This window comes from Mobula birostris, chromosome 13 (assembly GCF_030028105.1).
Source record: "Mobula birostris isolate sMobBir1 chromosome 13, sMobBir1.hap1, whole genome shotgun sequence".
Lineage (NCBI taxonomy): Eukaryota > Metazoa > Chordata > Chondrichthyes > Myliobatiformes > Myliobatidae > Mobula > Mobula birostris.
This window is the reverse complement of record NC_092382.1, coordinates 16,168,965-16,195,079: the sequence shown is the minus strand read 5'-3', so window position 1 is coordinate 16,195,079 and position 26,115 is coordinate 16,168,965. Positions and strand designations below refer to the sequence as shown.

At 45.1% G+C, this 26,115-nt stretch overlaps 1 protein-coding gene across 1 annotated transcript in view; it reads right to left on the bottom strand.

Annotated features, from left to right (window-relative positions):
• Positions 1–2,160: 2,160 nt before the first annotated feature.
• LOC140207823 (uncharacterized) overlaps positions 2,161–26,115 on the bottom strand; it is a 189,751-nt gene continuing 165,796 nt past the window's right edge. The window contains 1 exon segment of the mRNA XM_072276384.1: positions 2,161–3,377. Within this exon segment, the coding sequence (XP_072132485.1) occupies positions 2,401–3,377 (977 nt within the window). The 3' untranslated portion in view covers positions 2,161–2,400.

Here is a 26,115-nt window from a genome sequence, read left to right as displayed (position 1 = left end):
TGACCTAATTAATTCTGGTTCATTACAACACCCAATCCAGAATAGCTGATCCCCAAGAGGGCTCAACGATGAGCTGCTCTAAAAAAGCATCTTGTTGGTATTCTAGGAATTCCTCCTCTTGAGACCAATACCATCCTCATTTTCCTAATCACCTGCATGATAATCCCCCATGTAACATTGCCCTTTTGGCATGCATTTTCTATCTCCCATTGTAATTTGTGGAAAACATACTACTGTTTGGAGGTCTCTATACAATTCCCATCAGGGATTTTTTTTTTTACATTTGCTGTTCCTTAATCCACCCACAGAGATTCTACACCTTCCAACCCTATGCCACGTCTTTCGAATGATCTTATTTAGTATTTTACCAACAGAGCCACACAACCCCACTACCAGCTTGTTCTTTCAAGAAACATATAAGTATCTGGGAAACAAGAGGACCTGCAGATGCTAGAAATCTAGAGAACTACACACAAAGTGCTGGAGGAGCTCAGCATGTCAGGCAGCATCTATGGATGGGAATCAACATTTCGGGCCAAGATGCTTCATCGGGACTCTTGATACCCACGTATTTGGAATATCAACAAGCAAAGACAATAGAAAGTAGTGTGAAATAGGGAAAACCTTTGACAAAATTTAGTCAAGGCTTAAAAAAAACCTGCCAAACCGAGATCAATTGTTAACAAATACAACAAAGGCAATAAACACTTTCATCAATACCAACATTGACTTTTTTTAATGAAAATATTTCAATCAGTAAAATTTACAAAGATAAATAAGAACTGAAATGACAACTTTAGAAAAGACTATTTACACTCAAACCCACTTAGATTAACACAATTGGACAGATGGAGGAAGAGAAATAACACACTTGGAAAAAAAAAATCACACAACAGTCAGATAAAACTTCGGAGTATATATTTTCACGAAAACTGAACCGGACTTAACAGTCTGTGTGTATATATGCAATTGTGATAAGAAATACAGACCAGAAACTTAAATGAGAGGCTAACTCAGAAAAATGAATCATCACTGTGGAAGAAAAGATCAACCAGATGTTGACAAGGAAGCATCAAACACCTGACTGAGAGTTGGAGATCTCTTCCCAGAAACAGAGGGGTTCCTTGCAGAAATACAGGACAAGGTGGTTAAGAAAAATAAGAAAAAAATCAAAACTATATGCAAACGTTGTACAATACAAACAAGCAAGGCAATAAATGCAGGGAATAACAAGAGAAATCAGACACAATTCAACACATTCCAGGATCCTGCAGCAGTTGAACTCAATTTGATTACAATCAAGTGGCAAATATCATTCACCAGAATCTTGCTTTAAAATACAAACTTATGAATGACCTTCATCACTTCATTAAGGCAAAATATATTCGAGCCTGATCCAGTTTTAGAGTCAAAATCTCACAAAGTATATGATAATCAATACATTATTTCAGATAGGGCAATCCATAATAACCATCCGAATATAATATTACAGGATAAACAAGCAGGAACAACTCCCTCAATAGATATAACCATTCCCACCACACACATGTGCCTCGACCAGTGGAGCACCTCACACTGGGATCTTTTTTTTTAAATTACTTTATTTACAATTTTCAATTTTACAAAGACAAAATGTATTGAAGATAAAACAATACCAAGGAAATACAGTACCAGGTGGAGCACGGACAAAACAAATTGAAAACAGAAAACAAAAAGGCTGCCAGACAATTTACAAGATTGCTTAAATAAACTTTCAGAAAAGGAGTGGACACAATAGTAACATCACGGTTTCTCTGTAGCAGAAATGTTTAGGTTATGACTGGAGATAACAGGGTTTTGGAGTGCGGGGCTATCCAATGACAGAAATGTTCTCTCTTGTGAGCCTGGAAGAGAGATTTTCGTGGTCTTTTGCTGGGGAGAGATGAGAAGATGCGAATGGAGAGAGTGGGCTCTTTTTCTTTTTTTTTGTTTTCTTTGCTAACCCTATAGCCAAAGTCAGAATTATAAAGCTCAATCGTTTAATCACATATTGTGTACTGTTTGTTATTTCAGGGAACTGATTTGTAACAGGGAAGACATCGCACAGCATCCACCCAAATGAGATTTCTTAAGCTTCGTTGGGCTGGGGGGGGGGCTATCACCCCCTATATTAAGCTGCTAGCTGAAGCAATAGTTACATTTGACAAGATGACTGAGTGAATCGCTTCCACATTCACAGCAGGTGAACAGCAACTCCCCAGTGTGAACCTGGTAGTGTGTCATAGGGATAGATAACTGAATGAATCCATTCCCACATTCACAGCAGGTGAATGGCCTCTCCTCAGTGCGAACTCAATGATGCAAATCTGGTTGATTTGGCTGAGAGAATCTCTTCCCAAAGTCTGAGCAGCTCATCGGCCTCTATCCAGTGTGAACTCGCTGGTGTCTCTGCAGCTGAGATGACTGAGTGAATCCCTTCTCACACACTGAGCAGATGAATGGCCACACCCCAGTGTGAACTGACCGGTGTGATTGCAGGTGAGATGACCGAGTGAATCCCTTCCCACAGTCTGAGCAGGTGAATGGCTTCTCCCCGGTGTGAACTCGCTGATGTACCTTCAGTTGGGATGAGCAAGTGCATCCCTTCCCACACACTGAGCAAGTGAATGGCCACTCCCCGGTGTGAACTGACTGGTGACTCAGTAACTGAGATGACAAAGTGAATCCCTTCCCACAATCCGAGCAGGTGAAGGGCCGCTCCCCAGTGTGAACTCGCTGGTGTGCCATTAGGGTGGGTAACTGAGTGAATCCTTTCCCACAGTCCGGGCAGGTGAACAGCCTCTCCCTAGTGTGAACTGTCTTGTGTAACAGTAGGTCGGATGACTGAGTGAATCCCTTCCCACAGTCTGAGCAGGTGAATGGCCTCTCCCCAGTGTGAACTCGCTGATGTACCTTCAGTTCGGATGACTGAGTGAATCCGTTACCACAGTCTGAGCAGGTGAACGGCCTCTCCCCAGTGTGAACTCTCTGATGTATCTTCAGTTGAGATGACCGAGTGAATCCCTTCCCACAGTCTAAGCAGGTGAATGGCCTCTCCCCAGTGTGAACTCGTTGATGTAACTTCAGTTTAGATGAGCAAGTGAATCCCTTCCCGCAGTCCAAGCAGGTGAATGGCTTCTCCCCGGTGTGAACTCGCTGATGTACCTTCAGTGGGGATGAGCAAGTGAATCCCTTCCCACAGTCTGAGCAGGTGAACGGCCTCTCTCCAGTGTGAATTCGCTGATGTACCTTCAGTTGGGATGACCAAGTGAATCCCTTCCCACAGTCTGAGCAGATGAATGGCCACTCCCCAGTATGAACTGACTGGTGAGCCATTAGGTCAGATGATCGAGTGAATTCTTCCCCACAAATTCAGCAGATAACCAGCCTCCGCCCAGTGTGAACTGAATGGAGTGTCCACAGGTGGAAAGACCGACTGAATCCCTTCTCACACACGCAACAGGTGAATGGCCTTGTCCAGTGTGAACTTGCTAATGTACCTTCAGTTCAGAGGACTGGCTGAATCCATTCCCTCTGTCTGATCAGATGAATGGGTTCCTCCCTGTGTAAAATGATGGGAACGCCAGTCGGTCTGATGATCGAGAGAAACCCTCCCGACAGTCTGAGCAGGAAGGATGGTCGAGTGAATTCCTTGCTCCACTTCTTAAATATCTGGACAGAGACAGCAAAACTGGCGTGTTGTGTTCGAGATTCCAGTAGACAAATTCCTTGTCATTTTTAACCTGTAAAAAAAGATTTACAAAATCCATCAATCAGTGTTGGACAACCTTTCAGATGAGGTCACTTGAGTTGTCAAGGTCTATTCTGGCATCATATTGTTACAGTGAAGTTCAACACAAGTTGGAGAGAGAAATCATCTTGTAACAGGGCACAGAGCTGGAATCTGGAGTGACCATCAAACTCTCTGATGCTCTTTCTGTCTCTATAAGAATGGGGCATTTCTGCCATCTCCAATCTGTGACCTTGCTCAGTTTGACTCTGTCCATTGGTATTATTCCCTGTTCCCACTGAGCTGCATGGGTTCCTGGCCCCACAGTAACTGAAATACTCACACAAATAGCCGGCAGCGCATTCCATGCACCCACCACTCTCTGGGTAAAAAACTTACCCCTGGGATCCCCTAGGTTTCTATTTCCAAGCACCTTAATCTATGCCCCCTCGTGTTAGCCATTTCAGCCCTGGGAATAAACCTCTGGCTATCCACACGATCAATGCTCTCATCATCTTATACACCAAAAAAGGCTCCAAACATAAACAAGAAATTATACATTGCTTTGAGGATTTGGTAGAAGTATACAAAATTTTGAGGGTATAGATAGAGCAAATGCGAGTAGCTTTTTCCACTGAGGTTGGGTGGGATAACAACCAGAGGTCATGGGTCAGTGGGGAAGAATAAAATTTATCGGAAACATTTGGAAAAGCTCTTTACTGAAATGGCCATGAGAGTATGGAATGCACAACTGGTGAATATCAGCTCAGTTTCACCATTTAAAAGAAGTTTGGATGGGAGCCTGGATGGTAGGGGTATGGAGGGCGATGGTCCCGGTGCTGTTAGTTTCATTAGACAGATTAAATGTTCTTTCAGCTTTGACTAGATGAGCCAAATATCCTGTCTCCGTACTGAACTTCTCCATGTTTCTATGACAGAGAAGATGGCCAAACTTGTTTGGAAGGGAAAAGGTAGGAGAGAGAATGAAGCAGCAATGGCTGGAGTTTCTGGGAGCAATTCGGGAGCTGAGTGATCGATACATCCCAAAGAAGTGGAAGCAGTAGAAAGGCGGAAGGACACAACTGTGGATGAAATGAGAAGCCAAAGCCAACATAAAAGCCAAGGAGAGGGCAAACAAAAGAGCAAAAACTATTGGGAAGCTTTTAGAAACCAACAGAAAATGACTAAAAAAAAGATGGATGACCTCGGGGGTGGAATTATGATATTGTAGTCATTTAACAGTCTTGGTTGCACCCGATAGTCTGAGGCATTTAGAGGAACAAAATACCTGGGGCCTCAGTATCTCTTGAAAACCAAGGTTCCCTGCACCAGTAACCTTTTAACTTTTATTTTGGCAGGCACGTACAATCTCTGCACCATCAAAATTTCAATTCTGTAGGCCTCCCACTTACCAAGTACTCCTTTGCCAGAAAACAGCCTGTCCCAAACCACACTTGTCAGATCCTTTCTGAAACCATTAAAATTGAACTTTCTGCAAGTTAGAATCTCAACCCATGGTCCAGACCACTCTTTTTCCATATTTACTTTGAATCTCATAACATTATGATCACTAAATTCTGTCACCAGCCCTGGATCATTTCCTAACAGCTTATTGCACACTTCTACGTCGGGAATTCTACGTACTGATTAAGGGCACATTTGACAAACTCTACCCCAGCTAGTCCTTTTACAGTATGGGAGTCCCTGTCAATATATGGAAAGTTAAAATCATTTACTGAATCAACCTTTGTTTCTTAGCATGGTCTGCGATCTCTCCACAAATTTGTCCCTCAAAATCCCTCAGACCGTCGGGTGCAAACAAGTCCCAATAATGGCTGCAATATCATAATTCCCTGTCCTGAGCTCATTTGGCTTTCCTACGATGCTTCTTGCATTGTGATATACACAGCTCAGCATATTCATCGCACCATGCTCAACCATTTGATTGCTGACTCTGTCTGAGGTCTGAACAACATCTGACTGGTGTCAAGAAAACAAACTCTCCCTCATTGTCACAAAAACAAAGGAGCTGATTGTGGACGACAGGAGGAATGGAGACAGGCTAACCCCTATTGACATCAATGGATCTGGGGTTGAGAGGGTGAACAGCTTTAAGTTCCTCGGCATAAACATCACCGAGGATCTCACATGGTCTGTACATACTGGCTGTGTTGTGAAAAGAGCACAACAGCACCTCTTCCACCAGAAGCTTGGGATGGGGCCCCAAATCCAAAGAACTTCCTACTGGCACACACATTCCAATAACTTTCCCACTACTGATGTCAGGCTCACAATGTATAATTTCCTAGTTTATTTTTAGAGCCTCTCTTGAACAGTGGAACAACATTGGCTGTTCTCCAATCCTCCAGTACCTCACCTGTCACTCAGAATGATTTAAATATCTGTGCTTGTGCCCCGACAATTTCTGCACTTGTCTGCCGCAGGGTCCTAGGGAACAACTTGTCAGGCCCTGGGGATTGATCTACGCTAATTTGCCTTCAGACAGTAAACACCTCCACCTCTGTAATCTGTACAGGGTCCATGAAGTTGATGCTGCTTTGCCTCACTTCTATAGACTCTGTGTCCATCTCCTGAGCAAAAAATCTCCCACATCTATTTTGTCTCGTCATATGGATTACCATTCTGATCTTGCAGAGTATTAATTTTTCCCTTGCAATCTTTTCACACTCAACATACCTGCAGAATCCATGAGCATTCTCCTTCACCTTGTCTGCTGAGGCAACCTGATGTCTTCTTTTATTTCTTTCATAAGTGTTCACTTGAATTTCCTGTATCTCATAAGTACCCCATTTGTTCCTATCTGCCTGTACCTGGTATGCACCTCCTTTTTATTGATCTGGGGGAGGAAAGCCAAAGGGGTGATGGAGCTGCATGGTGGGAGGTGGGGGTAGAGGGGGGGGTTAAACTAAAGTTGCAGGGGGAATGGGAGCCTGAATAACAGAACAGATAGTGGAGGGGTTATGGAGACAGATGTTGTTCAGTCCTCAGACAAATTCAGGAATGAGAAACGTTGAGCATGGTGCAGTAAATATGCTCAATCTTGTATATTTCAATACAAGGAGCAGTGTAGGAAAGGCAGATGTGTTCAGGGCATGGATCAACACCTGGAATTAAGATAATAGGATCTGGCAACTGTGGACTGGGACAGGCTGCTTTATGGAAAAGGTGTGCTTGGTAAATGGGAGGCCTTCAAAGTGAAGTTTTCAAAGTACAAAGCGGGTGTGTGTTTGTCAGAATAAAAGGTAAAGATAGAGACTGTAGGGAACCTTGGTTTTCAAGAGATATTGAGACCCTGGGGAAGCACAAAATGGAGCTGCAGAACAGGGATAGGCAGGCAGGTTCTTATGGAGTATAAGAAATGCAGGAGAACACATAAGAAATTTAAAAAAAAAAGCACAGCAGCTCTTTCACCTCAGACGGTTGAAGAAATTGGGGATGGGGCCCAAAATCCTAAAAACTTTCTACAGGGACACAATTGAGAGCATCCTGACTGGCTGCATCACTGCCTGGTATGGGAACTGTACTTCCCTTAATCGCAGGAACCTGCAGAGAGTGGTGCGGACAGCCCAGCGCATCTGTAGATGTGAACTCCCCACTATTCAGGACATTTACAGAGACAGGGGTGTAAAAAGGCCCCAAAGGATATTGGGGACCCAATTCACCACAACCACAAACTGTTCCTGCTGCTCCCATCCAGGAAACGGTACCACAGCAAAAGGACCAACAGGCTCCGGGACATCATCTTCCACCAGGCCGTCAGACTGATTAATTCATGCTGATACAATTGCATTTCTATGTTATATTGACTGTCCTGTGTACAAACTATTTATTATAAATGACTATAAATTACACATTGCACATTTAGACGGAGACATAATGTAAATATTTCTACTCCTCATGTATATGAAGGATGTATGTAATAAAGTCAATTCACCCTCCCCACTATCTGTTCTGTCATTCTGGCTCCCATTCCCCCTACAACTTATTTGAACCACATCACCCTCTCCCCACACTAGCACTAGCGAGCCTCACCACTGGGATATTAGTCCCCTCTCACCCCTTTGACTTTCCTCTGTCAGTGATCCCCCCGACAGTGTCTAAAGTGGGTCCACCTGTTGTTGTGCGGGACGGACACAAGATTACTCTGCGATGGCCATTTCACCTCATTCCCCTTCCCGACTCTCACCCAGTTTCCCGTGTCCCGCACCTGGGGTGTACCTCACCTCTCCTCATCTCACATGGGGGCAGAACAAAGGTGATTTTCTCAACAGCTGATGTCAAAGATTTTGTTCCCTCGGAGGGAAATGGAAATAAATCAGAAAGCGGACATTTACTTTGGGATTTGTTCCGCTTTGACGGAGAGAGGGACGCGGGTGACGGATTCAGCGGGGGTAACGCCCTCTCGGCTGGCCTGCCTCCTCTATTGGTTGGAAGCAGTGATTGACATCGCTTCGTACCAATGGGAATAGCGCAGCGCGTGACTCCTCTGTTGACAGCGGTGGGGGAGGGGCTGGTCACGTGATTCGTAGGCCAGCCGTTAAACCGACAAAGCTCGAGCTCTCCAGCGCGCGGGTGACGTAAGATACGGCGCACCTGAGGGAAGATCCCGGTGTGGGGGAGCCCATGTGTGACGTCAGGCGCGTGGATGCGCCTGTGTGACGTCACCTGTGGGGGAGCGCTCGTATTTAAAAACACCTGAATGGACGTTTCTTATGATTTCGGTGGGACAACAACATTAATCACGGGTTTCATCACTGAATCCAGTGTTGTGAGATGTAAAGTCCCCTGTTATGTGTCCGGCTGTGCCGTGTTGTTGGTGGAGTGGGCAGCCTGGTGTTTGTCTCGATTCGGGTCACAACACCAGAATTGCCAGCGGGGTCCACACACAGTGTATTAGTCAACAGAAAACCTCTCGTCCCTGCAGTCTCTGTCTCCTGGTAAACTCAACACCCTGACAATGTGGACCATAGACACCCCTTCCTCTCAGAGTCAGGGGATCACTCAGACAGCTGATCACTGAGAGGAATTATATTTATTGGTCATTAAAGTTCACCCAGATTGGTTTGGACGGATTTGATGTGGAGTTCGGGGTGTCACAGTGAAAGGGCCGGACGGCCGAACTCTCTCCGTTGTCCAAACATCCTTCCAGGTGAGGCGACACTTCACCTGTGAACCTTCCGGGGTCGCCCGTTGTGTCCGCTGCTCCCGATGCGGCCGCCTCGACACTGGTGACACCAGACTCTCCGCAGTTGTGCGGGGTCGGGCTGTTTTTTTTTGGGGGGGGGTCGATGTTATTGTTCCCTTTTGTGCGGGAGGGGTGGGTTTTGGGGGTTGATGATCGCAATGCCGTTCTTTTTGATGCGGGGGGTGTGGTGGGAGTTTGATTTTTCTCTCTGAACGACTTTCATGTTCTTTCTTTGTTTCATGGCTCTCTGGAGAAGAAAAGAAACTCCAGAGTTTTTTACGGATACCTGCTTGATAATAAATTAACCTTTGAACTATCCGCTCCTAGCAGGACTTCCCGGAGTCCAAACATTTTCATTCCCATTCCGATTCCCATTCCCGTTCCGACGTGTCAACCCATCGCCTCCTCTTGTGCTAAGATGAAGCCACCTCAGGGTCCAGGATCAGGACTTTATATTCCGTCTGGGTACCCCCCGCCCCCCAACCTGATGGCATGAATATCGATTTCTCCTTCCGGTGAACAAATCTTCCCCTCACCCCTCCATCCCACTCCCTCTCTTCCTCTCTGACTTTCCACGTCCACTCACCTGTTGATCACTTCTCTCTGGTCCACTGCTCCATCCCTTTCTCCTATTCTCCACTCTCCTCTCCTATTAGATTCTATTTTCTTCAGCTTTTCAGCTTTCCCACCTACCTGGCTTCACCTATCACCTTCCAGCGAGACATTTCCTCGTCCGGACCGATTTTATTCAGGTATTTCCGTCATTTCATCTCAGTCCTGAAGGAGGGTTCAACTGGAAACGTCGACTGTTGACTCTTTTCGATAGATGCTGCCCGGCCTGCTGAGTTCCGCCAGCATTTTGTTTGTGTTGCTTTGGATTTCCAGCATCTGCAGACTTTAAACATGAGGAATTCTACAGATGCTGGAAATTCAAGCAACACACACCAAAGTTGCTGGTGAACGCAGCAGGCCAGGCAGTATCTCTAGGAAGAGGTGCAGTCGACGTCCTGATGAACGGTCTCGGCCTGGAACGTCGACTGTACCTCTTCCTAGAGATGCTGCCTGGCCTGCTGCGTTCACCAGCAACTTTGATCTGCAGACTTTGTCGTGTTTGTGATTTACCTCCCTGTTGTCGCTCCGGCCTTCCGGCCACTGGTGGCGCTGCATGGACCTCCGGCCACTGGTGGCGCTGCACGGACCTCCGGACACTGGTGGCGCTGCATGGACCTCCGGACACTGGTGGCGCTGCCGCGAACATCCTGCTAAACGCATGCGCGGTGCCGAATGCAGCTGCCGCTGGCGGGTCTCCGATTCGGGGCGGCGGTGAGTGGAAACATCCCCGGGTTTGTGTGAATCTGGGCCGCTTAAATTCGGAAAGGCCCGGGCCCGGGCTCTGCCTGACGGCTGGAGCAGGGGTGCAGTGCCAGTTTTTTAGGTGTTGGAGCTGTACGAGGGGTGATTGATAAGTCCGTGGCCTAAGTTAGAAGGCCTGAAGTTTACAGCTGTCGTTACATGTACGTGTAGTTCCGCTCTGTGAGTGATCATGCAGAAAGTTTGAAGCTAATAACTGTTGTGGTATTTCTGTGTCAGATAATTGAAAATTGACAGGTTTTCAAAATTGACTCCTTCCACCTCAGGCTAAGAAACTCGATGTCACACCTAATCAGTCTACCAGCTCATTTCATGTACTGGGTAACTTCCTTCCCCCATTCATGTAATGAGCAGGTACACAAATTGGGTGTGGCATATATAAATGAATAGGGCTTCTCATAATGTCAACCACTAAACCAAGATGAAAGAAATATATGAAATCCAGAGCTCAATAGACAATAGGTGCAGGAGTAGGCCATTCGGCCCTTCGAGCCAGCACCGCCATTCACTGTGATCATGGCTGATCATCCACAATCAGTATCCAGTTCCTGCCTTAACCCCATAACCTTTGATTCTGCTATCTTTAACTGCTCTGTCCATTTCTTTCTTGAAAGCATCCAGAGACTTGGCCTCCACTGCCTTCTGGGGCAGAGCATTCCATACATCCACCACTCTCTGAGTGAAAAAGTTTTTCCTCAACTCCGTTCTAAATGGCCTACCCCTTATTCTTAAACTGTGGCCTCTGGTTCTGGACTCACCCATCAGCGGGAACATGTTTCCTGCCTCCAGCATGTCCAATCCCTTAATAATTATAGATGTTTCAATTAGATCCCCTCTCAGGCTTCTAAATTCCAGAGTATACAGGCCCAGTCGCTCCAATCTTTCGACATATGACAGTCCCGCCATCCCGGGAATTAACCTTGTGAACCTACGCTGCACTCCCTCAATAGCAAGAATGTCCTTCCTCAAATTTAGAGACCAAAACTGCACACAGTACTGCAGGTGTGGTCTCACCAGGGCCCTGTACAGCTGCAGAAGGACCTCTTTGCTCTTATACTCAATTCCCCTTGTTATGAAGGCCAACATGCCATTAGCTTTCTTCACTGCCTGCTGTACTTGCATGCTTGCTTTCAGTGACCGATGTACACAGAAATATAGTGACAGTTAAGACATTAACAAGATTATAGCCTATCAAACATCTGAACAGGCCTGACTTCAAAGGACCATTACTTTCAGAACTGCATTTGGAGCCGGTTAGAAAATTTGAACGAGATGCAGGCGAAACACAGCTTTTGTTAGTTTTACTGTTATCAATGACTTGTGTGTTATCCTTGTTACACTCCTCAGCTTGTTTACGGAAGAAAGAAGTTAACATTGTTTGCTTAGAAGCCATAGGGTTGTTAGTGAGAAAAATTTACTTTTGTATCAGCGAGTAATCCACGGACCACCACAGATGTAGCCTTACTAATACGACTGAGTCAGAGCAGACAGCAGGGCCCACAGCGCTTAGCAGTGTTCCTAAGCAGGTATAAAAATAACAGAAATAAAGCAAGTAAGTTTTTTACACTTTTAGATATCTACATTGGAACCAAGTAATCAAGTATGAAAAAAAAACGTCTAATGAAGTTTTGCTAAAGCCACGAATATTGCTGAATATTAGTATCAAAAGTGGAAGGTTGGCAACTCTGCCTCGTACCGTTTCTCTCACAGAAATGTTTGGACAGGAAGTGTATCTGTGAGTGTCGATACTCACAATATCCTCACACGTCGGGTACTACATGGTTAGACCTATACAGATTCTGTTTAGTCTTTAAATGTATAAAAAGTTAAAGAAGCTTGAATCTTTACATAAATTATTGTCGTATCTATACGAATAAAAAATATCGTATTTGGAAGTGATAAATGTTAATAGGGGAGGAGGGCAACCATTTGGGAGGTTTGGAAATGCGTTTCGTCTCGTTCATTGCCTCCCTAAGTTACTCTTTTTCCTATCAACACAAAGAGACAAACAGCCTCTTTCCAATCAACTATAGTTGGTGGAGCTCGGCCAAGGGGTTGATGCGCTATTAATGACAGTTGAAATGATGTAAAACTAGCTTATAGCCTAGAAATTTTTTTTCCCCATTTGCCTTGTGAAAAAAACTAAATTCACTTTATCCAGATGTAGAAGAAGATTTTGGATGATTACCTTGAATTCTTCATCAAAATCAGGCCGAAGATAAGCGAGCAGTGAATTTTTCTTTCATTATTTTGGACTTTTAACCTGGGTTTCGATGTTCATTCCTTGCTTAATACAGCTGCTACCTGGAATGCAATGGTACCCGTTGGAAAGAGCGGAAAAACGCTCACACTTGTGTCCAGTCGTCCCTCGGCTGGAGAGAGACTGAGGATCTGTGAAATGGCGGGAGGCTACAGCAGGGCATGCTGGGAAAACAACGGTCGAGCGAGGACGAACTTCACAAATACCTCAATAAAAAACAGTCACAGATCCAGGATTTCACCAAAAACGATCAAATATCCTATCCTAATGTTGTTAGTGGTATTTTCCCCACCAATCACCACCACCTATCCCCAACCCCCACTTCTGTAAAATTCCCCCTATTTAATATGCGGCCGCTGTTAAATTCCCCGCTTGTTCATTTTGACGTTTTTTTACCGAGGTGCCGGAGTGGTGCCCCGGTGAGCTCCGGCAGCACTGCACCCCTGTTTAGATCCAAGTAAAATGGACCCGGGGATCAAGCTGCCCGGGTTTGTGAGGTGTTGAGCCAGTATTTCTGGTCTGGGATCAAATGTTTGTTTCTGGAGTTCCTCTGGAAGCAATGCTGTTAATCTGAGGAGAGAATGAGTTTGTATTCATCCCTCACAAGGAGAGGCTGTGATTAAATGGGCTGTTCTGTGTTTGCACCAGCAGAAATAGATCTGGGGGGGTTCAGTGTTCGAACTGTGTTTGAAAATTCCTCCACGCTGTCACCTGTCTGTCAGACAGTGGAAATCAAACAGAGACTCAAGTTGCTGGAGATCTGCACTAAAAATGGAAAATTTTGAGTCCATTCTGACAGAAGATTGTGAACCTGAATCGTTAAATTTGTTGATCTCCCCACAGCAGTTCCTTTCCTGTTGAGCGACTCTGGTGATTCCAGTTGCTTTTTATTAAATTCACTCTGGAATGGTTTAAATTTTCTGATTGTCTGTTGTACTTGGGAATGTGTTCAGTGCAGTTGTTGCCAACAAGGTTCACATGAATAATCTCAGGAATGATCAGCTTTACGTGTGAGGAGCATTTGATGGTTATGAGGCTGTGCTCACTGGAGTTCAGACGGGGTGGTGAAAGGGGAGGTGGTTAAGTAAACCTACTGAATGCTGAGAAGCCTGGATACAGTGGACATGGAGAGGATGTTTCCATTAGACGGAGAGTCAGTGATCTGACAGCACAGTCTCAGAATAAAGACGTTTCCCTTTAAAACTGAGATGAGAACAATCTCTTCAGCCAAAAGATGGCTGATCTGTGGAATTTGTTGCCACAGAGGGTGGCTGAGGCTGTCATTTGGGTATATTTAGGAAGAGGATGTTTCTCTGTTGGAGTCTCAAGAACCAAGAGTCACAATTTCAAAAATGGCATTGGACTGAGGTGAGAAGAATCATATTCATGATTGGTAAGTAGCTTCAGGGTTACAGGAGGAAGGCGAGAATATGGTGTTGGAATAAATCTCAGCCGTGGTTGAGTGATGGAGCAGACTCCATGGATCAAATCACCTAATTCTGTTCCTGCATCTTATATCTGACCATGACTGAACGATGACTCCTTCCTATCCCTTATCAGGTTCTGTGACGTGTCAGGGACAATTACAGATTTGTTCACAGAGATCATTATATTTGTCTTCAATGTTTAGATTTCAGTGAGCAGAAATATTTTGTTCTCCTTTGTATTGTTAACGTGCTTCATTATCTTTCATGTTAAAGTTAGACCTGCGATGAGAGATTTATTGGAAGAAAAGCTCACAACTGGAAGAGAACCACGACTGAAGATGAAGGAACAGCAGCAAGTGAACCAGCCCGAGGACTGAGAGCACCAACTGGAGAGAACCCTTCTGACTCAGGGTTTCCATTGATTCAGTCCGGAGCAAGTTTGGTGAGTCTCATTTACTCAAACACTGTTCCTTTAGACATTACATATCTGTACAGAGTAAGGTAGGGAATAGTTATGGTGAGACTGAATGTGCCCAGAAATACCAGTTATGCCTCTGTCAGACCCAGTTACAATCACTTCTGGTCTGGTAATGTACTGTCAGTATCCCAGCTCTTTAATCTCACTCACATTCCCTCAGTGTTTGCTCATTTGAAGAACTTGCATCTTATGAAGTAGCTTTTGGTCTGTTCTGAGTGTGGAGAGGGAAAGAGGGGTGTTTATATTACAATCTTGCAAAAAGAAGTAATTGTTTGACATTACTTGCTGCAAACTCACTCCCCATACCCTGTACATTCTCAACCAGATTATTGACATAGATGACAAGTAGCAATGGGTGTAACCCTGGGGAACTCCACGAGGCGCGGGCCTGGACTCCAATAACCAGCCTCCCATCATCACCATCTGCTTCCTGCCATCTAGCTGTTCCCAGACTCTGGACTCTGTGACAAACACAATGTTAGCAGCAAGATTAGACAGAGATTAATATAAAGAGAGATTTGTTGCTTCCTGGTGCGTGGAATGCACTGCCTGAGTCAGTGGTGGAGGCAGATACACTAGTGAAGTTTAAGAGACTACTAGCCAGGTATATGGAGGAATCTAAGGTGGGGGCTTATATGGGAGGCAGGGTTTGAGGGTCGGCACAACATTGTGGGCCGAAGGGCCTGTACTGTGCTGTACTATTCTATATTCTATATCAAGACAGAAACACCTCCTCCTCCGTCATCTGTATAGGGTCCATGATCGCATTGCTGTTTCGCCTCACTGTAAAGACGCTGTATGTCTCCTGAGTAAACATAAATGCAAAAAATCCATTTTAAATCTCCCCCACCTACGTCAGCTTCATGCATTAATGCCCTCTCTGAACTTCAAGAAGACCAATTTTGCCTTTTGGTATACTTTTGTTTTGAATATATTTGATGAAGGAGTTGGTGCTCTCCTTTTCATTATCTGCTGGAGCAAACTCGTGCCGTACTTCAGCCCTCTTGATTCCCTCCTTTAGTAACTCTTGAATTATTTATACTTATCAGTACCTCATTTGTTCTTTCCTGCCTATACTTGCTATGCACTCCTTCACCAGGGTCTCAATATCTGTCAAAACCCAAGGTTCCCTAAACATGTTAGCCCTGCCTTTTATTCTGTCAGCAACATTCAAACTCTGTACTGGTCGTCATTTATGCATTCCATCTCTGTACTCTTAAAATAGCAGTTTTGAAGGCCTCACACTTACCAAGCACAGATTTGCTCGAAATCAACCTGTTCCAATCCACGTTCACCAGATCCTTTCTGATACCATTAAAATTGGCCTTTTCTCCAATTTAGAACCAGACCTACCCATTTCCATAATGATCTTTAAACTAATGGTATTATGATCACTAGATCCAAAGTATTTACCTGCACAGACCTCTGTTACCTGCCCCGTCATGTACCCTAATAGTATTTCAGTCTATAGTTATGACCTCAATATATTGATCAAGGGAACTTCCTTGAACACATTTTACCAACGATATCCCAAACAGCCCTTTAAAGTATGGGTGTCCCGGTCAATAAGTGGAAAGTTACAACTATCTAGCATCATAACCTTCTAAGTTGCCTGTGATTTCTCAAACAATTTGATCCCCCAAATCCTATTGACTATTGGGCACTCTGTAATATAATCCCATCCCTTCCTTATTGTTCAGTTTCACCCATAAGGCCTCAGTGGATGAGCTTTCCAGTTTGTCCTGTATGAGCAATGCAGGGACATTTTCCCTAACTAGTGATGTCACTTGTCCTTCTTTAATCCCTGCCACTCAATCAAATTGTGTCTAACGCAACAGAACCCTGGAAGACTGAGCTGCCAGTCCTGCACCTCCTCCAATCAAATCACATTAATGCTTGCAATACTGTAATTCAATACGCTGATCCATGCTCTAAGCTCATCAGCCTTTCCTACAATACTCCTTGCAATGAAATAATACACATTTGGGAACATTTGTTTCACCATGTTCTTTCTTTAGACTCCTGACTTTTTATGTTGGATTAACAGCATCTTTCCCACACAACCACTCCACTATCCACTCTGGTTCTTCATCCCCTTGCAGCTCAAGTTTGACACCTCACCCCATCCCGATGCAGTGTTAACAACCCTTCCCGCAAGGGTATCAGTCCCCCTCCAGTTCGGATGCAAAACGATCATGTCTGTCCAGGTCCCATCTTCCTTGGAATCATCCAAACATCTGCAGCACTCCACAATGCACCATCTCATCAGCCACACGTTAGACTGTATTATATCCTATTTCAGGCCTCACTAGCATGTGGTATGGGTGGCAATCCTGAAGACACAACCCTGGATGTTGTGCACTTTAACCTATCACCTACATCCATGAACTCACTTTGCAGCACCTCTTCACCCTTCCTGCCCTGTCATTGGTGCCGACGTGAACCTTGACCTCTGCTCACACTACCCTTAAACATGTTTCAGACTGGATGCGAGATTTCCCCGACCATGGCAACACACCATCCAGAAATCTTGTTCTCATTAATAGTGATGGCAGTCACTGCTGCTTCCCGTCACTCACGGGCCACAGTGAAGAGATATGCAAAGTATGCATTAGCTATACAGGACCCTGGTCAGACCCCACTTGAGCTCAGCTCTGGTCACTTCACTACAGGAAGGATGTGGAAACTATAGAAAGGGTGCAGAGGAGATTTACAAGGATTGGGGAGCATGCCTAATGAGAATAGGTTAAGTGAACTCAGCCTTTTCTCTTTGGAGCGGTGGAGGATGAGAGGTGACCTGATATGGGTGTATAAGATGATGAGAGGCATTGATCGTGTGGGTAGTCAGAGGCTTTTTCCCAGAGCTGAAATGGCTAGCACGAGAGGGCACAGATTTAAGGTGCTTGTAACTACAGAGGAGATGTTTTTTTACGCAGAGTGGTGAGTGCATGGAACTGTGGTGGAGACGGATATGAAGGGGTGTTTTAAGAGACTTCTGGATACATGGAGCTTAGAAAACTAGAGGGCTATGGGTAACCTTAGGTAATTTCTAATGTAAGTACATGTTCAGCACAGCATTGTGGGCTGAAGGGCCTGTATTGTGCTATAGGTTTTCAATGTTTCTATGTTTCTAAAGTTCACCTGCTATTTCTTTGTCTTCCATTACTAGCTCACCAATATCATTTTCCAGTGGACCAATATCAACTCTCAACTCCATTTTTTCTTTTTATGTAACTGAACAAAAACATTTCTTATCCTGCTTGATATTATTGTCTAGTCTCACCTCATATTTCATCTTTTCCCTTCTTATAGCTTTTTTAGTTGCCTTTTGTTAGATTTTAAAAGGTTTCCAATCATCCAACTTCCCACTCAGTTTTGCTTCCATATTGACACTCACTCACTCACGGACTAATCACAGGACACACAAAAGGTGAACAGTATAGATCACCAGCATTTCATCCGAAGTTGCACTGGTGATGTTGCCTAGCTGGGTAACGAAACATCTGCAAGTGAACAAGCCAGCTCAGCGAGCCACTAAACAGGATCTGGGTTATTACACAACACCCAATCTAAGCGAGCCTTTCCCCAAGTAGGCTCAAGCACAATCGCAATAAATCCCCTCTCCTGCGACCCGACACCTTAAGTATGCTTGATTTTCCCATTCCCCTTGCATATTGAAGTTCGTCAGTACAAATGTGTCATTACCCTTATTACATGCCTTTTCCCTTTGCAACTCAAACCCACATCTTGGCGACTATTTGGAGGCCTGTATATGATTCCCATAATGTGCTTTGTTACCCCTGTAATTTCTTATCTCCACCCACAAAGAGCCAACGTCCTCTGACTTTATGTCCCCTTTTTCTGAAGGTGTAATTCCATCTCGAAAACATAGCCAATGTCTTCCTGCCTGTCCTTTCGAAACAAAGTATATCCTTTGATGTTAAACTCCCAAACAAGATCTTCTTTCAGCCACAACTCAGTAATGGCCACAACGTCGTACCAACCAAAATCGAATTTTGCCTCTGTGGTACAATTTAACACTTGGCTGTGTCCACATTTAAACCTGCTGGCTCATCTTCAGCTCTATCATACTGGTTTCCATTGCCCTGTCATATTAGTTTAAAACACTCCCAACAGCTCCAGTAAATTCGCCTGCAAGAATATCGGACCCTGCTGTAATCCCTGCCCCTTGCTGTATTCTTCGGCCACACACTTATCTGCCACCTCATTCTATTCCTATCCCCACTGTCGGGTGGCACAGGCAGTGATCCCGACATTACTACCTTTGAGTTCCTGCTTCTCAGCTTCCTTCCTAACTCCCTGTGTTTTGTTTTCCAGACCTCTTCCCTGTTCTCTTCCTATATCATTGGTACCAATATTTATCATGACTCGTGACCTTTCCTTTTCAGGATATTATGGACGTGTCCAGTAACGTTTCGGACCCTGGCTCCTGAGAGGCAAAGTAGCATCGGTGTCTCCTTTTTGAGTCCACAGAATCGCTTACCTCTCCTGCTGACTATAGAGTCCCGTATTACTGCTGACATCCTCTTCAGATTTCTGCTGTTCCGCGCAACATCCGGGAGTTGCCGGAGTTCATGTCCCAGCTCCTTGGAGCATAGGATACCGCAGAGGTGTGGTGGGGCTTATTGCCTGAGTTCATGTACTAGCTCCTCAGAGCAGAGGAGACTGTAGAGGTGTGGTGAGGGTGTATTGCCTGAGTTAATGTAACAGTTCCTCGGAGAAGAAGAGACTGTAGACTACTGCGGGGTGTGTTACATCGTGACTGGCTGAGCTTGGAAAAGGAAATGGAAATAATGTTCCTTTTCTGTGGCTCAGTACTGACAGTTTCAACCTAAAGAAGTGTCGAGAGTATCCGCTCCATTATGAGAAAGTAAAAGTCAGTAGAGCAAGTAAATTGCCCCCCGACCCCCACTGTTACCCTCTGCGGTGTTGCCCAGTTCAGCAGAAGCTGAGCAGTGAAAGCGGTGAAACCAGCCGCTCCACACAACACTCTCCTCTCCAGAATCACGTGTGCACTTGGTGCTCGCTGGAACACCGGGGAATCTGCAAACTACGAACAGAGGGGAGAGCGGAGGCTTTAACAGCGAATCTGAATCAGATCAGAAATGTTTCGGGGCCATCGTTCATCTTCAGACGCTCTTATCTCTGATCTCCCAATTTCACCCAAACAGTGTCATTAACAATTTTTTTTTATTGGGGTAAATACGTGAGTGTTCAGTGTTCATCAGATCAGGCATTGACCACCTATTTCTGTCCATCCTAAGATGTTCAGCAGAAACACAAGGAGACTCTGCGGGCACAAACTGAAACACTGAGAGTGAACACGATCCAGATGAGGGAGAAGGTGAAGGTTTTCCAGCTGGTTGATCGATACGCTGAGCTCACGGTCATTTCTACTGTTCGAGATCGGAGACTGGTGGAACATGAGCTGCTGGCAAGAGGCAAAGACCACGAGGAGTGGAGAGAGGAACATCTCCGCGGACAGCTGGAGAAAATCGGGATTGCTCATCTGTTTGAGAATAGTTACTCACATAGTTTTTGGGACAAAATGAAAAGATTCTTCACACAATCAACTTCGGGATGTTCAGCAGCAGTGGCCGGAGTCCCAGGGATCGGGAAAACAACATTGGTTCAAAAGATTGTTTATGACTGGGTCACGGAGAAAATATACCAACAATTCCAGTTTGCCTTCAGTTTCAAATTCTGGGATTTAAACTCCATTAATTGCAGAATAAACTTGAAAGAACTGATTCTGCATCAATATCCGCATTTTGGGAATGCCCTGAGAGAGGTCTGGAAGAACCCAGAGGGATTGCTGTTTATATTCGATGGATTGGATGAATTCAAGCACAGAATCGATTTTGCTGACAGTCGGAGAGATACAGAACCCAAGCACCAGTGCCCAGATCCTGAATTCAAGTGCAAGGTGTCTGACATTGTGTACAGTTTAATCCAGGGCAAGCTGCTCCCAGGGTGTTCAGTGCTGGTGACCACACGTCCCACTGCGTTACATCTATTGGAAAAGGCGAAGATCAGTGTCTGGGCTGAAATCCTGGGATTTGTAGGTGAGGAACGGAACGAATATTTCATCAGGTATTTTGAAGATCAGACGGTAGCGGCAGCAACCCCTCCTACTGCTGGATCCTCGCTCTGGCATTGGGTCCCTTCTTCACACAAAGAGTCAGGGACCCAGAGCGAATTCCCAAGACCATCACCCAACTATATTCCTACTATATTTACAACATCCTGAAAAACCATGGTCGTGAGATTGACAGTCCCCTGATGTGTTACTCAGGGTTGGTCAGATGGCCTTCAGAGGAGTGCTCGAGAAGAAGATTGTGTTTACAGGTGGAGATTTGATCAACTACAATCTGCAGCCTTCCCAGTTCCTGAGCTTTTGGAGAGAGAGGATTCTGCCCGGAGCGTGGTGTACACATTTCCCACACCTCACCATCCAAGAGTTTGTAACTGCAGTAGCACAGTTCCTGAATCCACATCCCGGGGATATCCTGTAAAGGGATTTGGATAAAACTGTAGTGAATCAGATTGTGAAGAATTGTGACAAGTGACCAGGGGATCGGTCAGTAATTCCCCAAGGACAGGAGGGTTCTGTGGTTCCTTGTGAAGGGATGTTGGAGACTTCATCAGATCAGTGAACAACGGCCATTGGTTTAATGGTAGTAAATCACAGGAATGGCCGTGTTTCTCACTGACTGTGACACGTCCATTGACAATGTTCCTTCTCAGTTGTACAAGGCCTTGGTGAGACCACACCTGGAGTATTGTGTGCAGTTTTGGTCCCCTAATCTGAGGAAAGACATCCTTGCCATAGAGGGAGTACAAAGAAGGTTCACCAGATTGATTCCTGGGATGGCAGGACTTTCATATGAAGAAAGAATGGATGAACTGGGCTTGTACTCGTTGGAATTTAGAAGATTGAGGGGGGATCTGATTGAAACGTATAAGATCCTAAAGGGATTGGACAGGCTAGATGCAGGAAGATTGTTCCCGATGTTGGGGAAGTCCAGAATGAGGGGTCACAGTTTGAGGATAGAGGGGAAGCCTTTTAGGACTGAGATTAGGAAAAACTTCTTCACACAGAGAGTGGTGAATCTGTGGAATTCTCTGCCACAGGAAACAGTTGAGGCCAGTTCATTGGCTATATTTAAGAGTTAGATATGGCCCTTGTGGCTACGGGGGTCAGGGGGTATGGAGGGAAGGCTGGGGCAGTGTTCTGAGTTGGATGATCAGCCATGATCATAATAAATGGCAGTGCAGGCTCGAAGGGCCGAATGGCCTACTCCTGCACCTATTTTCTATGTTTCTATGGTTCACTGTTACCAACACTGACTGCAGCAGGTGGGTCAGAGATTCACACCCCCTTCCCAGTGAGAAGGAGATAAATACCATTGTGAGATTGTCCTCCCTGCCCTTCCCCGTGTGTGACTTTTCTCACTACCAGATACCGTGAGCGCATCTCTTCTGGGCCTCTTTTCAGTCTCACCCCTCCCGTACAATCTTTTTCTGTAACCTCTCATCTTGTATGATTATCGTTTCCCCCCGAGTCCTCCTGTGAGACAACTCATCCCTATCCCCCTTCCTCCTGTGGGATCTTTTCCCCAATCCCTTCCTCCTGTTGGATGTCTTCCCCATCCCCCTTCCTCCTGTGGGATCTCGCTTCCCCATCCCCCTTCATCCTGTGGGATCTCTCTTCCCCATCCCCCTTCATCCTGTGGGATCTCTCTTCCCCATCCCCCTTCCTCCTGTGGGATCTCTCTTCCCCATCCCCCTTCATCCTGTGGGATCTCTCTTCTCCTCCCCCTTCCTCATGTGGGATCTCTCTTCCCCATCCCCCTTCATCCTGTGGGATCTCTCTTCTCCTCCCCCTTCCTCATATGGGATCTCTCTTCCCCATCCCCCTTCATCTTGTGGGATCTCTCTTCCCCATCCCCCTTCATCCTGTGGGATCTCTCTTCCCATCCCCCTTCATCCTCTGGGATCTCTCTTCCCCATCCCCCTTCATCCTCTGGGATCTCTCTTCCCCATCCGCCTTCCTCCTGCTGGATCTCTCTTCCCCATCTGCCTTCCTCCCGCAGGATCTCGCTTCCTCATCCGCCTACCTCCTGCAGGTTCTATCTTCCCCATCCGCCTTCCTCCTGTGGGATCTCTCTTCCCCATCCGCCTTCCTCCTGCTGGATCTCTCTTCCCCATCTGCCTTCCTCCCGCGGGATCTCGCTTCCTCATCCACCTACCTCCTGCAGGTTCTATCTTCCCCATCCGCCTTCCTCCTGTGGGATCTCTCTTCCCCATCCACCTTCCTCCTGCTGGATCTCTCTTCCCCATCTGCCTTCCTCCCGCAGGATCTCGCTTCCTCATCCGCCTACCTCCTGCAGGTTCTATCTTCCTATCCTTTTGCTTGGCTGGAGTCCCACCACTATCTCCCATCGACACTTTCCCATTCACAAATCTTCCTCACTGGGGGACTTACTTCCATCCTTCAATTCTTGCAGGTAGGTTTGCTAGAGAGGCTCTAGTGGATTTAAACGAGATACAAGTGGCGAGGGGAACCAAAGTGTAGGGACAGATGTAGGGGAGAAGGAAGAAAAAGGAGGTAGTAAAGTTGTTTGCACCGTTAGTGATAAACAGAGAGATAGAGGTGGAAAATTTCTTAAATGCATTTATTTTAATGCTAGGAGCATTGTAAGAAAGGTGGATGAGCCTAGAGCATGGATTGATACCTGGAAGTATGATGTTGTAGCTATTAGTGAAACATGGTTGCAGGAGGGGTTTGTTTGGCAACTAAATATTCCTGGATTTCATTGCTTCAGGTGTGCCAGAATCAGAGGGACAAGAGGGGGAGGTGTTGCTTTGCTTGTCAGAGAAAATATTACAGCAGTGCTCTGGCAGGATAGATTAGAGGGCTCGTCTAGGGAGGCTATTTGGGTGGAACTGACGAATCGGAACGGTGTAGTAACACTTATAGGGGTGTATTCTAGACCACCAAATGGGGAGCAAGAATTGAAGGAGATAATTTGTAAGGAGATAGCAGATATTTGTAGTAAGCACACGGTTGAGAGTGTGGGAGACTTTAATTTTCCACACGTAGACGGGGAAGCCCAGACTGTAAAAGGGCTAGATGGTTTGGAGTTAGTAAAATGTGTGCAGGATAGTTTTTTGCAGCAACACATAGAGGTACCAGCTAGAGAAGGAGCAGTGCTGGATTTCCTGTTAGGGAATGAGATAGGGCAGGTGACGAAGGTATGTGTTTGGGAGCAATTCGGGTCCAGTGATCACAATGCCATTAGTTTCAATATAATTGTGGAGAAGGATAGGTCTGGACCGAGGGTTGAGATTTTTGATAGGAGAAAGGCTAACTTTAAGGAGATGCGAAAGGATTTAGAAGGAGTGGATTGGGACAATTTGTTTTATGGGAAGGATGTAATAGAGAAATGGAGGTCATTTTAAGGTGAAATTTTGAGGGTACAGGATCTTTATGTTCCTGTCAGGTTGAAAGGAAAGGTTAAAAGTTTGAGAGAACCATGGTTTTCAAGGGATATTGGAAACTTGGTTTGGAAAAAGAAAGATATCTACAATAAATATAGGCAGCATGGAGTAAACGAGGTGCTCGAGGAATATAAAGAAGGTAAAAAGAATCTTGAGAAAGAAATTAGAAAAGCTAGAAGAAGATACGAGGTTGTTTTGGCAAGTAAGGTGAAAATAAATCCAAAGTAAATGCAAAGGGTTTCTACCGTTATATTAATAGCAAAAGGACAGTAAGGGATAAAATTGGTCCCTTAGAGAATCAGATTGGGCAGCTATGTATGGAGCCAAAAGAGATGGGGGAGATTTTGACCAATTTCTTTTCTTCAGTATTCACTAAGGAGAGGATATTGAATTGTGTATGGTAAGGGAAACAAAGAGGGTAGTTATGGAAACTATGATAATTAAAGAAGAGCAAGTACTGGAGCTTTTAAGGAATATAAAAGTGGATAAGTCTCCAGGTCCTGACAGGATATTCCCTAGGACCTTAAGGGAAGTTAGTGTGGAAATAGCAGGGGCTCTGACAGAAATATTTCAAATGTCATTAGAAACGGGGATGGTGCCGGAGGATTGGAGTATTGCTATATATGGTATATATAATTATCTGGATAGACAGGGTCTGATTAGGAACAGTCAACATGGATTTGTGCATGGAAAGTAATGTTTGACAAATCTTATTGAATTTTTTGAAGAGGTTGCTAGGAAAGTTGACAAAGGTAAAGCGGTGGATGTTGTCTATATGGGCTTCAGTAAGGCCTTTGACAAGGTTCCACACGGAAGGTTAGTTAGGAAGGTTCAATCGTTAGGTATTAATATTGAAGTAGTAAAATGGATTCAGCAGTGGCTGGATGGGAGACGCCAGAGAGTAGTGGTGGATAAATGTTTGTCAGATTGGAGGCCGGTGACTAGCGGTGTGTCTCAGGGATCTGTACTGGGTCCAGTGTTGTTTGGCATATACATTAATGATCTGGATGATGGGGTGGTAAATTGGATTAGTAAGTATGCAGATGATACTAAGATAGGTGGAGTTGTGGATAATGAAGTAGGTTTTCAAAGCTTGCAGAGAGATTTAGGCCAGTTAGAAGAGTGGGCTGAAAGATGGCAGATGGAGTTTAGTGCTGATAAATGTGAGGTACAACATTTTGGTAGGACTAATCAAAATTTACCATGTCCTATACATGGTAAATGGTCGGGCATTGAAGAATGCTGTAGAACAGAGGGATCTGGGAATAATGGTGCATAGTTCCCTGAAGGTGGAATCTCATGTGGATAGGGTGGTGAAGAAAGCTTTTGGTTTGCTGGCCTTTATTAATCAGAGAATTGAGTATAGGAGTTGGGATGTAATGTTGAAATTGTACAAGGCATTGGTAAGGCCAAATTTGGAGTATTGTGTACAGTTCTGGTCACTGAATTATAGGAAAGATGTCAATAAAATTGAGAGAGTACAGAGAAGATTTACTAGAATGTTACCGGGGTTTCATCACCTAAGTTACAGAGAAAGGTTGAACAAGTTGGGTCTTTATTCTTTGAAGCGTAGAAGGTTGAGGAGAGACTTGATAGAGGTATTTAAAATTATGAGGGGGATACATAGAGTTGACGCGGATAGGCTTTTTCCATTGAAATTGGGGGAGATTCAAACTAGAGGACATGAGTTGAGAGTTAAAGGGCAAAAGTTTAGGGGTAACATGAGGGGGAACTTCTTTACTCAGAGAGTGGTAGCTGTGTGGAACGAGCTTCCAGCAGAAGTGGTTGAGGCAGGTTCGATGTTGTCATTTAAAGTAAAATTGGATAGCTATATGGACAGGAAAGGAATGGAGCGTTACGGGCTGAGTGCGGGTCAGTGGGACTAGGTGAGAGTAAGCATTTGGCATGGACTAGAAGGGCCGAGATGGCCTGTTTCCGTGCTGTAATTGTTATATATCGTTATATGGTTAACCCTACCCCTCTGGAGTCTCTCACATCAGAAACATTTCTCTCATCGGGAAATGAGGCAGAATATGTGGAGTTCACAGGGTCACATCGACAGACTAAATTACCGACATTCGGTGAATACCCTGGAGCTGG